General features: G+C 41.6%; 1 protein-coding gene across 6 annotated transcripts in view; it reads right to left on the reverse strand.

The window, feature by feature from the left end:
• The window catches only part of PDE1A (phosphodiesterase 1A), a 190,317-nt gene that overhangs the window by 24,993 nt on the left and 151,029 nt on the right, over positions 1-14,295 (reverse strand). For all 6 annotated transcript variants that reach the window (XM_073306084.1, XM_073306085.1, XM_073306088.1 and 3 more), the window contains 3 exons: positions 14,068-14,149; positions 11,503-11,623; positions 9,251-9,438 (listed from right to left, as the gene is read on the reverse strand). In XM_073306084.1, the coding sequence (XP_073162185.1) occupies positions 9,251-9,438; positions 11,503-11,623; positions 14,068-14,149 (391 nt within the window). The remainder of the gene's footprint in view (positions 1-9,250; positions 9,439-11,502; positions 11,624-14,067; positions 14,150-14,295) is intronic.

A 14,295-nucleotide genomic window follows, 5' to 3' on the forward strand; every position in this document is an offset into this window, starting at 1 on the left:
GGGGAGGATGGGGCGTGGAGAAGCAGAACGGGGCGGTGCATTCAGGGGAGGAGGCAGAGGCGGAGCGGAGGTGAGCTGGGGCTGGGAGCGGGGCGGGGAGCTGCCGGTGGATGCTCTGCACCCACCAAATTTTCCCCGTGGGTGCTCCAGCCCTGGAGCACCCACAGAGTCGGTGCCTAAGGCACCACTTTTGATGTGATCAGTGGGGGGGAGCAGCTGCTCCCCCTGCTCCCCCCCCCAGCTATGCTCCCCCGCCCCTAGGAGCCAGACGGACCTGCCAGATGCTTCCTGGGAGCTGCCCCAGGTAAGAACCGCCGGCACTCCCTTCCTCACCCCCCAGCAGGTGCTTCTGGCTCTTAGGGGTGGGGTGGGCACCCACTACGGTGGCCCACAAGACCCTCCTGTCTGGTTCTGGGGGCAGTCAGGAGACAGGGGAGGGGGGTGGATGGGGCAGGGGTCCTGGGGGGGCGCGTCAAGGAATGTGGGGGCGTTGGATGGGGCAGGAGTCCCAGGGTGCGGAGGTGGGCAACGACCCCCTCGTGGGGTGAGGAGGGAACCTGTTGTTAAGATTTTGGCAGCTCATCACTGAATACAGCCCTGGGTGAGTGCAAGGAAAAAATGAGACATATTGGTCCGTATGACAGGCAGTGGTCTCAGCACACCAGCAACCTAAATGTTGTCAAGTTTTTTGTGGGCATCATGTCAGAGGAGAGTTTTGAGGAGGGTTTTGGAGGAGAATAATGAGTCTGTTTTGTGGAAGTTTACGGGGAACTTCTCCCATGCATGAGGAGCAGCTTGATTAACAGAGGCTTTCAGCACAGAAAGCTGGGCTTAATTCTGCTTTTATTTTTGCTTTACTGTTGAGTTTTAAAGTGGCAGCTGACTAAAAAGCCCAGACAACTCATAATAATTTAGAAAGTAGGAGAAATATTTAATAAGGAGAGCATATCTGGGAAATAGTTGTCCGTGGCCAAATAATTATGCATGTGGAATGGTATATTTTTCCAGTTTAATAACAGCGATCTATAAAATATGGTATGCAACACTCAGAACAACAATGGACATGTCTATAACCTGTCAGCAAATATCACACAGGGAAGGTTTCCTCTAGGATGGCAAAGAGATGGCAAAGAAAAAAAATACTCCTCATAATCAAGCTAACAGGATGGTCAAATGAAAATCATTAATAACAGATGAATAATTTTGGGGAGATTATTATTAGGGCTGCTCGAAAATTTTCCATGAAAACTATTTTTTGTTAGAAAATTGGGTTTTTTAACCAACTAAATTTCTTTTCATGAAAAAGGTCTGCTTTGTGAAGAAAATTTTGATTCTTTTGTTAAATAAAATGAATGTCCAAAAACTTAACTTTCAGTTTTCACCTGAAAAACAAAATATTTCAACTGAAAATTTCTAATTTGGATATGTGGCTATAGTGTCTCATGGGAGTTGAGTCTGATTGCCTCATGTTCGTACTTGATTTTCATGTGCTGGGCTTCTGTACCTCACTCTGTACCTCAAAGTAGCACCTGGGAACCCCAATATTCACCATGGCGATGTTTTGTTCAAAGTATGCCTTGTGAGGTATCATAGTCTTGAACAATAATATCCTGTTGGACTGTATGTACTATCATTGTATGGGAAGGTATGAAGTATTACTATGTGTTATTGAAATATATTGCCAGGTTGGGAATGCCCACAACCAGTCTGTCAATTACAACAAAGGAATAGCAATCAATAACCAGACAGCGTTACTGGCTCATCAACACACAATCCACTATCCTAAAGTCTTCCAGGAGAAAGAATGTAGGCTTAATAGAGACTGCCTGACCAATGGGGGCTTACTAACCCCCACATAGAATCATGGGACTGGAAGGGAGCTAGTTCAGTCCCCTGCAACACATCAAAGATCTTTCCCACAAGATGGAAGAAAATATGAGAGAGAGACAGTGGCATCATCACTTGGCATCTCTCCAGCCCACCCCCCGACTCAACACCTGGAGGAACATCTGGAGGACAAAGACTTTGAACTGGAAGGTAGTTCTTATCTGTGTATTGAGGATTTGTAACCTGCTTGTACCATTTGTCAGGCTAAGACACTGCTTGATTCAAATTGTGTTTAGTTTGTAGAACTTAGGCTGTACATTTATTTTTACTTCTTAAGTAACCGACTTTGATCTCTACACTTGCTACTTATAACAACTTAAAATCCATCTTTCTGTAGTTAATAAACCTGTTTTACCTAAAACAGTGTGTTTTGGCTGAAGTGCTTGGGAAATCTCAGCTCAGTTTACAAAGGCTAGTGTGTGTCCACTCCACATTGAGGGAGTGGAGAACTGGATAATGAACTTACACTGGCCAGGCTTCTGACCAGTGCAAGACAGTACACTTCTGAAGTGAAAGACTGGGGAGCTGGGGGGAATTGGCTGGAGCCTTTCTATTGTTGGTTCATGAGTGGCTCGGAGAGCATTCATGTAACTCATTTGGGTGTGTCCCTGCCCGTGAATGTCTGTGTAAGTGCAGTATCTGCCAGAGGTATATAACTTGACATCAGCATCACAGTGTGAGGACCAGCGCAGGTTGGTGGGACAGAGGCCTCAGTAATCTCACAGTGCAGGTTGCACCCCGGGGACCCCGTCAGAGCTGCTCAACCAGACCTTATCTCCCACAATACAGCATGGCCATGGAACTCCCATGACGCACCACTTTCCCTCACCAAGAGACCACAAAGACCATGATGTATTGTGCACCCTATGGAAAATAATGGGAGTACGGAGCATCCAAGTTACAACTCCCATGAGGCAGCATGCCATGATTTCAAAATCAAAATATTTCTGTTTTCGTTTTTTTGCTGAAAAGCCAACTGTCTGTGAGGGGGAAAAAGCATTTTCTGACCAGTTCTAATTACTATACATCATCTTTTGTGAACAATTATCAGGTCTTGATGCTTCCATTTCAACGACATTGTCCTTTAAAATAATATGTCTTCTAGTTACTGTTTTCTATATAATCATATTTTATATAATGTATTTTCTTAATTAAAGCACAGGAATGGTGTAGGAAATAAAGCACTACTTCGCTGGATGTACACACTGCGGAGTATTAATTGAAACCTCCAAGAGTCCCGTAACACAAGTGGCAGAGGAGTGTTTCTTAAAAGAAATTAAGAGTAGACTGATAGAGTTCAGTGGAGTTACACCATCAGGGAATCTGGCCCAGCATGTGAATTTAGTGTCCATAAAAGATGCCAGACTGAATTCCTTGGAGAATGAAGTCTTCCATCCTCCGCTGTAAAGGAACAATACTAAGACCAGCAGTTATGTGAAGATCCCTGTCCTGCCCCGCTCATGTGTCTTACTCTGATCAGTTCAGTCAGAAGGTGTGAAACAGCAACATGCTGCAGGAGAGAGGACACTGAACTGGCAGTCTCCAGAAGATCTATTTCAAACTCTTCCACTGACTCACTATGTGACCGAAAGCAAGTCGCTTAACCTCACTGTGCCTCAGTTTGCTATCTGCAAAATGCAGATAATTGTTTGCAGTGATGGCCTCAGACTACTAGAGACAGAAGATGGGTGAGGTAATACCTTTCATTGGATCAACTTTTATTAGTGAAAGAGGCAAGCTCGGTGTAGCTCAAAAACTTGTCTTTCACTAACAGAAATTGGTCCAATAAAAGATATCACCTCCCCTATCTTTCCCCTCAAATGCAGATAATGATATTTACCCATCGTTGTGCTTTTTGATCTATGGATGAAAAGTGCTATGCAGGTGATAGTGATGATTATTCTTGTGGAACTGTAAATTCAGTTGAAAATAACTGATTCCACCAATCACTGACAGTTTTTACTAATAAGCCTTATATTCAAAAACCTTAAAAAGAAAAATGTCAATTTATAATTTAATTTTTATGTGAAAATCTCTGTGTTTCAACTTCTTTGTCCTGAGGAAAGCTACACAATATGAGTGATCTTATATGGTATTTTTAACCTTTTGTCATGACATTTGTTTTACAGCCTGCTTTCTCAATAGATCAATAACTCCCAGTCCCTAAAATCAATTTAGAGATTATTTATTCTAATGAAACAACCTATAAAACTTGTCTGAGTGTCTTTACAGTCAAATTGTTATCAATTATCATCGCTGCAATTATCAGCTGCCATCACTGCTATCTGTTGAAATATGCACAAGATTGAATAGTCTCTATTATAAAAGTGATGAAGTGAACAAAGACAGATTATATAGTTATTAGGGGTTTGGAATATTAATTAAACATCAAGGCTTTCTATTTAGAAACCCAGATGTTTGATATTATGATAATCCACTGTTAACTGCATCTCCTTAAAGGCCTCAAACATTCCGCTAATCCTCCAGTGGTGAAAGGCTGAAGACCCTTAGGCTATAGAGCACTGAGCTCCTATGCCATCAATTATACAAGACATGGCCTTTTTTTAGCAAAATAGAGTCATTCATTTAGTGGGCCTTCTGTCAAGGAAGCTCTTGAACAGCTGTCTAAGTAGGTTGTGTGTAAACACTTTCCTTACCAACAGGGGTTCTTTGCCAGATAAAGCACTTTGCTCCTGCACAAGATGTTTACTCTGAATCAATATTCCAGAGAGTTAGTAACTATCTCTTCACAATGGGGCAGTGCAAGCAGCCCTGACTACTGATAGATCTTCATGCAAGCTGCCCATGACAACACCACCACCAGCTGGGCCTAGATCCCCTGCTCTGTTCTGCCTAGCCCAGGTATGCAACAGACACTATCAGCCCCAAAACCTGGGCAGAGTTGCATCCCAGCCAGTGCAATAGCTTTCAAGATAATGTATCAACCTGGTAGGGGGCAAGAGGCAGTGAGTTCAACTCCTACTCAGGAATTTTTAATTTCCTTCCTTTTTTAAAGTTTAATTTAATTTGTACCTGGTTGTTGTTGTTTTTTCGAGAGAGGCCATTCCTTCCAAGCCCATGGAACTGAGTTGGCAGTGTGGAAAACAGTGTCCTGTGTGTGCAAAGTCTACAGGCAGGAGTGCAGATGGCCCTTTTTAGCAGCAGAAGTGCTACTGTCACAGTCAGCTTGGGAAGCATGTACGGCGATCCCTGCTAATGGCAGGAATGGCAGCTAGCACAGAACTTCCATGATAATAGAGATAGCCTTCTCAATAATACATCCAGCTCTTTATGGTTTCTAATAAATTATCCAGCTGAGAAGGATAGTGGTAATGGAACACCCCTGTTGCCTGCTAGTGATTTACTGCCAGTATTTCCTTCCTCACTACATGCTAAAGTTAATATATGGATAAGACTCAACCTCAGTAGTAAACCCAGAGCAACCTCAGAACTTTACAAGAAGCAATAGAGAAAGAGACAGCAGCAGCAGAGCTAAAAGTGCCATAGATCACGTCACAAACAGCAGAAGTTTGAAGAATGCAGGTAGACCTCTAACCAGGTTGAGGTGAATTCAGGTTGAGGTAAAATAAGACACTTCTGAAGAGTCACCTAAAGCTCAAGTCAAACTTGTGTGGGGTCCGAAAGGAATTTAGTTAACTTTTTTTTTCCCTTTTTTCCCCATACAACTGTCCTTCTGGGTTTCAGGCAAGTACAATGGGCCCAACCCAACTCGCACTGAAGTCAACAGACAAACTTACATTCACTCCAGTGGGGCTGCACTGGAGCCTAAATGAGTAGCATCAAAACACTATCTTATGATACTATCAATTCTTCTGACATTTGCAGCCCAACCAGAAGCAGAAAGTACTGGAAGAATGAAGGACATGTGGCAGATGTTGGTTACATCTCTTAATGCCCTACTGGAAGGTGCTTAGATACTACAGTGATGAAAGCAATATAATAACCTGTGTAAAGCAGAAGTCTCAGAAGAAAGCTAGTTCTTGCAAGATTTTTGAGTCTAGTTTTGGAAGCTCAAGAGCACCATGTAAATTGGCTTGGCTCTTTTCTTTGGTGCCTGTGATGGGGTGTGCACCCCACACCAGCCGTGGTAGGGTAAATGAGGGTTTGAGAGGCCAGTTAGGTCAACCTGGCATCACCGGAGAGAAGGAGGGCCAGGGTTAACTGATAATGAAGCCCACCTGGGAAAGGGTTGGGAAGGCACTACAAAACCAGGAGGCTGAAAGCAGAATGGGGCCACAGGGAAGGTTACAGGGAAGCCTCCAGAAACAAGGAGGAAGTCCAGGGGAAGAATAAGTCCTGGGATATTGTCTTGGAATAGCCCAAGGAGGGGCCGAACACTGTCCAGAGAAGGCATCTGGACAGTGGTCCTGTTGGACTTCATAATCCCAGAGGGGCTGGACTAAACAGTGACCGGGCCAGAGGGCCAAGTTACCAGAAGAAAGATCATCACAGAGCGAGCAATGAGCAGCAAGGGGGATGCATCTATGATGCTACATTCCCAAACCTAAATGCAAAGAGAAACACTAGCGGTAAGTGGTAACCCTGTTGCAGTAACTTTAACTTGTGTACCAGAATCTAAGCTTCCATTTAAAAAACATTAAGTCCCCAACCCTTACAGCTGTGAAGATAACCCTGAGCAGTGCAAAGGGTTTGGACTATAAAGCAAAATCTGGTCAACGGTCTTTAAACACCTTTTCTCTCTTCTGAAGAGAAAGAAAATAGGGCCTTTAAACTGGCTGCAAACAAAATTGCTCCAAAAGAAACAGAGATTTATGCTGAAGATATTAGCACTGCCTCTGTGAGAAGCCAAACTTCTCCAATAAAGCCATTACATGCTCATTTACCATTCCCTGCTGCTAGCTTTCACTTCCTTTTTATATGGCTCCAGGCTGGCATCCTGGGAGACTAACAGGTTCCAGCTGTTTTGCAGTTTGCTGGATAACCCTTGCCTCTCTCTGTATAGAACTCTAAGGTTATCTAACCCAGATACTCTTGCCCATTCCAAGATGCAGATGGATACTATAGGTTGTATACCAATCCTCATAATGGAATCAAATATATGATATTCAACCATCTAACGTATCCATTTTATGCCTACCAATACACAACATGAGACTCAGTGGACCCATATGTTTCCTACAAATGCTACAGTGAATCCCCAGTACACATTTCAATAGACTAAGCACTCTATTGAGATGACATCTGCAGGGTGTTTATTAATAGTAGTAGTAAATATCATGAGCCATTTCAGTTTACTTAAATTCCCTGTAAGCTTGGCTTAAGGATCATGCATGCTAAACTGTCAATTTGTGTTCAGAAGGATTAAAGTGCATGATAGCACAGATCGTGTTCAGCTGAGAGGTTTCGATTTCAGCCCATCCAAAGAAGTAGTGAAATGTAAGCATGTAATTGTTCAAACAGAGGTAGAAGCCACAAAAAGAGTATTCAGAGGCTTGGTTACAAATACTAAAGGCTTTTATGACTTCAGTATTGTGGCACAATTACTGTTCCAATAAGTCATTCTTCCTATATAGGGCACCTTTAATATTTACCTGCTGATAGTGAACTACACCCCTGTACAGAGGGCCAGCATAAGATATATAGACCACTAAATTCCCACTTAAACTACTTAAATGGTTCAGGCCTTAAAAAGGCCTAAAGCTGTCACTCAGCACAGAGGAATTCCAGCCAGAAACAGTAATAGGTGTACTCCAAAATATGTCAAATCTAAGTCCATATACAATGTTTACTGAGTACAACTCATTCATTCACAGTTTGTAATATTCTTTCTTAATTTTATTTTTAAAAAGGTAAGCAGAGACAATGACTACAACACTCAAACATAATAGCTGATTTAATAGCTCTATAATGCAATCTAAATCCAAATATGCTTAGCAAAACAAGTAAGCAAAAAACCAAACTTCCAACACTCAGACAGGATGAAAGATTGCACAAAACAGGGCACAATACCTTATCAACTGGGGAGACTGCTATATATTAAACATCAGATTATCAAACAGACAACAACCATAGCATGAAACTGCATGAAACCATAGCATGAAACTCAGCATGAAACTGAATAGCGAAATGATGACCCCAAACACAGCATAATGAGGATTCTGCATACAGTTCAACTGAAAGAAGCCAAATCTATTAATTAATTTGTTTAGCTTTTACATATGACTTCTGCATATCTAGCTATTTTTAATGAACTGTTACTCCAGTGGTTTATAATGAATGAGCCTTTTTTCTATGATCAGAATGAACCTTGCAGTGGAGTGGCTCTAAGGAGCCATTGCTTATTGTAGTGACGTGACAAGCTGTACTAGGAAGGTACTATAGGCCAAGTACATTATGTCTGATTCAAATTGCACCTTGAGCTCATCTGTCACAACAGCACTTATTCCAGAGAAGACAACTAACCAAAACTGAAGAACCATTGGCTAACCTGACAATTGAGTGAGTTATTTTTTTACTCTTTCAGTAGGCAGTTAAGGGGTCTTTTTTCAGCCTTGTTGGGGTCTGGTGCATAATGTGACTGCCCAGATGTTTAGATCCATAGATCCACTTAAATGACTGTTAGAGTGGTATCCCAAATAGACTGAAATACTACATTTTTGCTTCCCACAGCAAACAAAGCCATTTTAAATCCTGCATCTTAACTTCTAAGTTTTTTAAGATTTATAGCCTGCTCCTCCATTACTTTGAGCACAAAGCCTCCATTAACATTTTGGCCCTGTTGACTATAATCGCATTGTTGTAACAATTTGCAATAAAAAAATTGGACAATGGTGTACCAAGGTATGCAGCACATTTCCTACACTGCAGCTTATAAAAATCTTCCCAATTCATATTTAATCTTGCCATGGCAGGCATAGAATACTTTTAACCTATGATTTTGGCTAATACAGTATGTATTCAAAGTGGACAGCAGTCTGAAGGTTATAATTGAATGTAGGGCATCGCATAATCCCCGTCCCCCTTTCCCCCTTTTCTAAATGGCACTTTCTGAAGAAGTGGCTGTTGAGAAGCACAGTGCTTTAATATGGAGAGTCTGGCATTTCTTCTCCTCCCCTGTTCACACAAATCTATTTGCGTTTCACAGGACAAAACATAAGCATAAACAGGACTAGTACTGCACATAAAGAATTGCAAACATATGTAATAAGCTAAAAAGTGAAGCTACCACTGCAAACATTATAAATAAGGAATATGAACGTACGACAGCTAGATGCATTTTTATAGATCAAGAGGGGGTTTGAAGGATAAAATGAACATGTGCTGTAGGTAAACGAGGGTTTTGGGAATAACTTAGAGGACATTCCCAATGGGTTTATCATACCTTGCACAGCTAACTCTTTCCATCTTTCTTTATTTTCTTGAATGATCTGCACCAAGTTGTCCTTAAAGCTGGATAGGTCTACAGTTGCTAAAGAATTGTCTGTGCAAGTCCCTCCATCACTTGTAGTACTTTTAACACTGGGTCTTCTTTGTGCATCAGCATTGCTTAGTGCTCCCAAGCTATGCTGGCTAGAGAAATAAGAAAACTCTACATTATGAAAAGAGTTGAGGGTCTCCATTACATAAAAACAGTTCATTCACGTTGATTATTCTTTAGGATCTATATCTATAAAACACTAACTAGAAAACTGGTCTCAGTCAAGCAAAGTATAAGACATATTTCCTTATGAAATGAAATTGGTTCCTGTGAACAATTCTTAATGCCACATTTCTAGGAAATTACTATGAAAATAGGGCAGTGCTCCAACCTCCTGGCTAATTACTTGGAAGAATTTTAACAGACCAAGTTTGGTAGCACCTTTCTCTGCAACCCTTTGGAATGCGGTGGGCTGTTGTGGAGAGACATCTGCTGCTGATCCATGCCGGAAAAGCAATACATGACAGAGCAAATTCTGCTTTTAGATGCATGTGATTGCCTCCAATTGGGAGCAAACCGCAGGAGCTCTGTGCATGTTATCTAAAGGCAGGATTTGGTTCAATCACCTTCAACCCCAGTGCTTCAAAACACACTTAGTAAAGCAGGACTAAGTGTTAAGACATGTGTTGAAATATTAATAACAAAATTTGGCATCATCCACCAAGCAACAGGTAGTGCATCAGGTCAGAGAATGTGTGTGTGTACATGTGAGAAATGGATATATCCAAAATGAATTCTCTTAACACCAAAAGGTGGGGCCTATTTTGTGGCCAGGCCCCAAGTCATGTCATACCAGTTTTTGTTTTCCACATAATACTGTTTGCCTGATATGATCTCCAAGATTTAGCCCAAAAGAGTTAATGTTTGTATGCACATAAATGGGCTCCAATTTTCCCAGCAAAGTTACAAGTAACATTTCATTGAAGGTATAAGTACAGTGTAAGGAATTGCAAATTAGAACTTCCCTGTGCCCCAGAGGTGTTAAAAGGAAACGGCATGGTGTATTTCTAATGTTTTATTCCGTCAACAACTTAAAATTTACTCCATATGTAATGCTGACAGACCCCAGTGTCGGCGGGCAGAATTGAACCTGGGACCTCTGGTGCTTAGTGCATGAGCCTCTACCGCATGAGCTAAAAGCCAAGTGCCCGCTAGCTAAGGCTGTAGAGCAGTCTCATTTTATCTCTCTCTTTAAGCGGTCTCAGTGCCACTAGGTGGGACAGAATAACACAGCCAGTAGGTGTGTGGGTTACACATACATTAGCGGTTTCCAGCTACTGGTATATGTGCATCAATGCTGGTACAGACTTCTGTGTATAATATTCTAGGCTCCCCATTCCTTCTATAGGGCCTACTTCTGCAACCCTTATTTAAACAAATCTCCCTTTGCAGCCAGTGGGAGTTTTGTACAGACAAGGCCTGCAGGATCAGGTACCTAATGATGAACCTCTGTGCAAGACCCCAGTAGAATGCTTCTGCTCACCTCTCATTCAGTTATGCACACTAATGTGAAACTGGGGGTTGAAGCTGCCTGAACTCCAATCGGAATAAAAGTGAGCAGTTAAATAGTATGTGGCACCACTGATGTTTTAGGCCAGCACAGTTGCCCAAAGTGGTTGGGAACACAGCCCGCAACAGAAATGCACGAAGAATAAGTTAATTCTAGCAAAGCAAAGTTACAGCCACATCATTCTGACACTACCAAATCTAACCAATATACTAAGGAATTATTGCACTGCAGTGTTTTTACAGTAGTATACTACAGTGAAGGGTTAAATCCACAGATTAAAAAGAAAATGTGATAATAGACACTTCCTGGGTTTTGCTTTAAGAAGAAATGGCTAGTATCTTTTATGATGGAAGAGAATCAGCAAACATTTTATTTTTGTATGTCCTGAAGAAAATTCAACTTCATGTCCTTACAGATGAGTACTTTGTTCTTTATTGTGTTTTTTGCCCTTCCAAGCAGACAGTGTCCTTGGCCAGTACAGGAACATAGTAGACAGCTGCAATTACAAGATATTGCCACTAGGTGGTAACACAGTAGAACTATTTACATCAGACTTCTGCAACTATGAACAGATTAGAAAATATGCTGCTGTTGCTAATGATGTTAGTTAAAAGAATCACAAAGTAAAAGGAGAAAATGTTCAAACCTGGGTGTCCCAAAGGCAGAACTTTCAGACTTTGAAGCTTCCTCTATAAGAGGAATAATAATTTTCTCCATTGAGTCCGTTAGAAGAGAAAACGTGGGCTCTACTATGAAATCGATGAAACCTGAAAAGCAGAAAGAGATGAATTCAGGTTGTACATTTTTCTGGGTCTCAAAGTCAATGACTAGTCTCTGTCTTTATTCACAAACTGGCTCCAACTTCAGAAACCACAGATTAGCAAAACTCTAAAGAGAAATGTCACCCAAATGATATCCATAATGTCTGATCAAGTCGGAAAAAATTGGACTTCTAGGTTTTAATATCAGGATAATATTCTGAAGACAAATGCAATCCAGATTCAATATACTTGGGATATTTTTTCTCTCTCAGTGTAATTTCCATAGTTATTAGTCTGCTGAGGAAAACAAAAAAACCACCTGGAGAGGTACAGGAGTAACCAAGTGCTAATATTTGCAGCTTTTCACTCCTGCCTCCAGTGAACCAAGTGCATTTCACAATAAGTTTTTCATTGGAGACCGGGATTAATTACTGAATAAAAGGGAAGCCATGACAGAGCCAATGGGCAAGAAGTCAGTCTACCAGTGTTTCCATTCAGAGCCTCACGCTAATGAGTCAATATTCCAAATTGCTGTTTATTATTCTGTGGAAGTAAAGTGTTATTTCAAAGTGTGTAGGAGTGTTCTGTCAAATCAGTGACGAGAACAAGTAATATCCCTGGGAGACAGCATCCATCCCACAGCTCTGAGATGTCAGCGCTGAACAATGTATTTTACATTTGAAAGTGCTCATCAAGATAGAGAATGACATAGCTAGAGAGAATGAGGCATTATCCTCTGCTGAGCACTTAACAGAAAAAATGTAGGTAGAACATGAGATAGCTATGGATTTCAGGCTCTCTTCACACTCTAACTAATGTGCCATAGCACAAAGGTAAGCAAAAGGCATAAGCTCAAGTACGTTGCCACTTGAGTCTGGCTAGCAATGGAATGGGAGATGTATTAAATTACAAGATAATACTGGAGGATACTGTTCAGTTCAAAGATATGACATCTTAACATACAGGATCTCCCGGTCCCAGGATTATTTCGGGGACATGTTGACATCTGTGAAAGGCATTTTTCTAGGTAAGCTTTCCTCAGCAAACTTTTAGAGTTCATATGGTTATTGGCCCCATAAAACTTAAAGTAATTATTTTTATCCCTATTGTACAGATGATGGGGGAAGCCAAGGGCCTGCATTTCATCTTTGAAAAGTCAGGCCCTAATTCACTATCCCAAGGCTCACATTAAGGCTCTTTACTTCGAATGTAAGCTCTTCAGAGAAGATACTATCCTTTCTTTAGGTGTTTATACAATGAGACCATGATCTTTGACTGGGGTCCTTAAGTGGTACTGAAATACAAATGATTATTATCTAATCACAATAGGTCCTAACCAGCCAAACACCTACAGTAACTCCTCACTTAATGTCATAATTATGTTCTTGAAAAATGCAACTTTAAGCAAAATGATATTAAGTGACTCCAATTTCCCCATAAGAATTAATGTAAATAGGGGAGGTTAGGTTCCAGGGAAATTTTTTTCGCCAGACAGAAGACTTTATATACATAGACAGTATAAGTTTTAAATAATTTTAAGCAAACAATTTAATACTGCACTCACCAATGATGATTGTGAAGCTTGGTTGAGGCAGGGGCGTAGCAGGGTTGGGGCGTGGGGGCTTGCCCCACTCCACCCACCGGACATTCCAGCCAGGGAATGGTGTCGGGGAGCCGGGGCTTGCCCGCTCCCTGGCTGGAATGCTGGGCGGGCGGAGCAGGCAAGTGCCAGGTCCTTGACCCCGCTCCCTGACAGGAGCACCAGGCCGGTGTTGAATGGGGGAATGTAAATAATATTATACCCATTTTTCAGCTGGATTAAGTGAGATAGGAAATCACTTGCCTAAGGTCACACAGTGAGTCACCAGCAGTGCTGGAGATAGATGCCAGGAGCTTGTTTGAAGGGCCTTTAGAAAACAGTGAGTTACTTGTATCCAGCCAGCTTGACTCTATGGGTATATCTATGCTGCGATAGGGATGGTCTCAGAGCCTGGCCTGAGCCTGAATGTCTATACTGCAATTTTATAGCCCTGCAAGCCCAAGTCAGCTGACCCATGCCAGCCACAGAGTATGTCTGCACTGCAGTAAGACCTATGGGACTTTGAGTAGGTGACAACTTCTCCATGCTTTGCTTTACCAAATTCTAAAATGCCGATAGTAACAGCTGGACCCCAAGAGTTCAGATTTCCAGTACCCTGATCTAACCACTAAACATACTGTCCCATATGCTTCATATGCCATGCTGAAAGAGCTTAATGTCCCTTTGGACAACAGCATGTCACGGGTGTAATATGCTCTGATTTCTGTGAGTAAATGTGGAGAAAGAAACACGTTGTTTATAGTAGTATCTACAGCTTTTTTAAAAACATCGTGCGCAGTGTGTGAATGGGGGATGACAACACTGCATGCGCCCACATTTATGAGAAAGAGAAAACAGCACTGATCATTACCTATTTGGGACTGAGCCACCATGGTAGATTTGCGGTCACAAAGTGGGGAAAATGGTAGCCCTAGAGCAGCCTCCTTGTCTCCCTGGAAAAAGCAATGTTTCATATTATAAGAATACATATACAAAGGAGAGAGCCTGAACACTGCTCTCTGACCAACTACTTCTAAAATTCACTTCTTTTCCTAAACTAAAACAAGCTGTGGGTAAAATAAATCTAATATTGTTTTTT

Source organism: Lepidochelys kempii, chromosome 11, assembly GCF_965140265.1.
Source record: "Lepidochelys kempii isolate rLepKem1 chromosome 11, rLepKem1.hap2, whole genome shotgun sequence".
NCBI classification, from domain to species: domain Eukaryota; kingdom Metazoa; phylum Chordata; order Testudines; family Cheloniidae; genus Lepidochelys; species Lepidochelys kempii.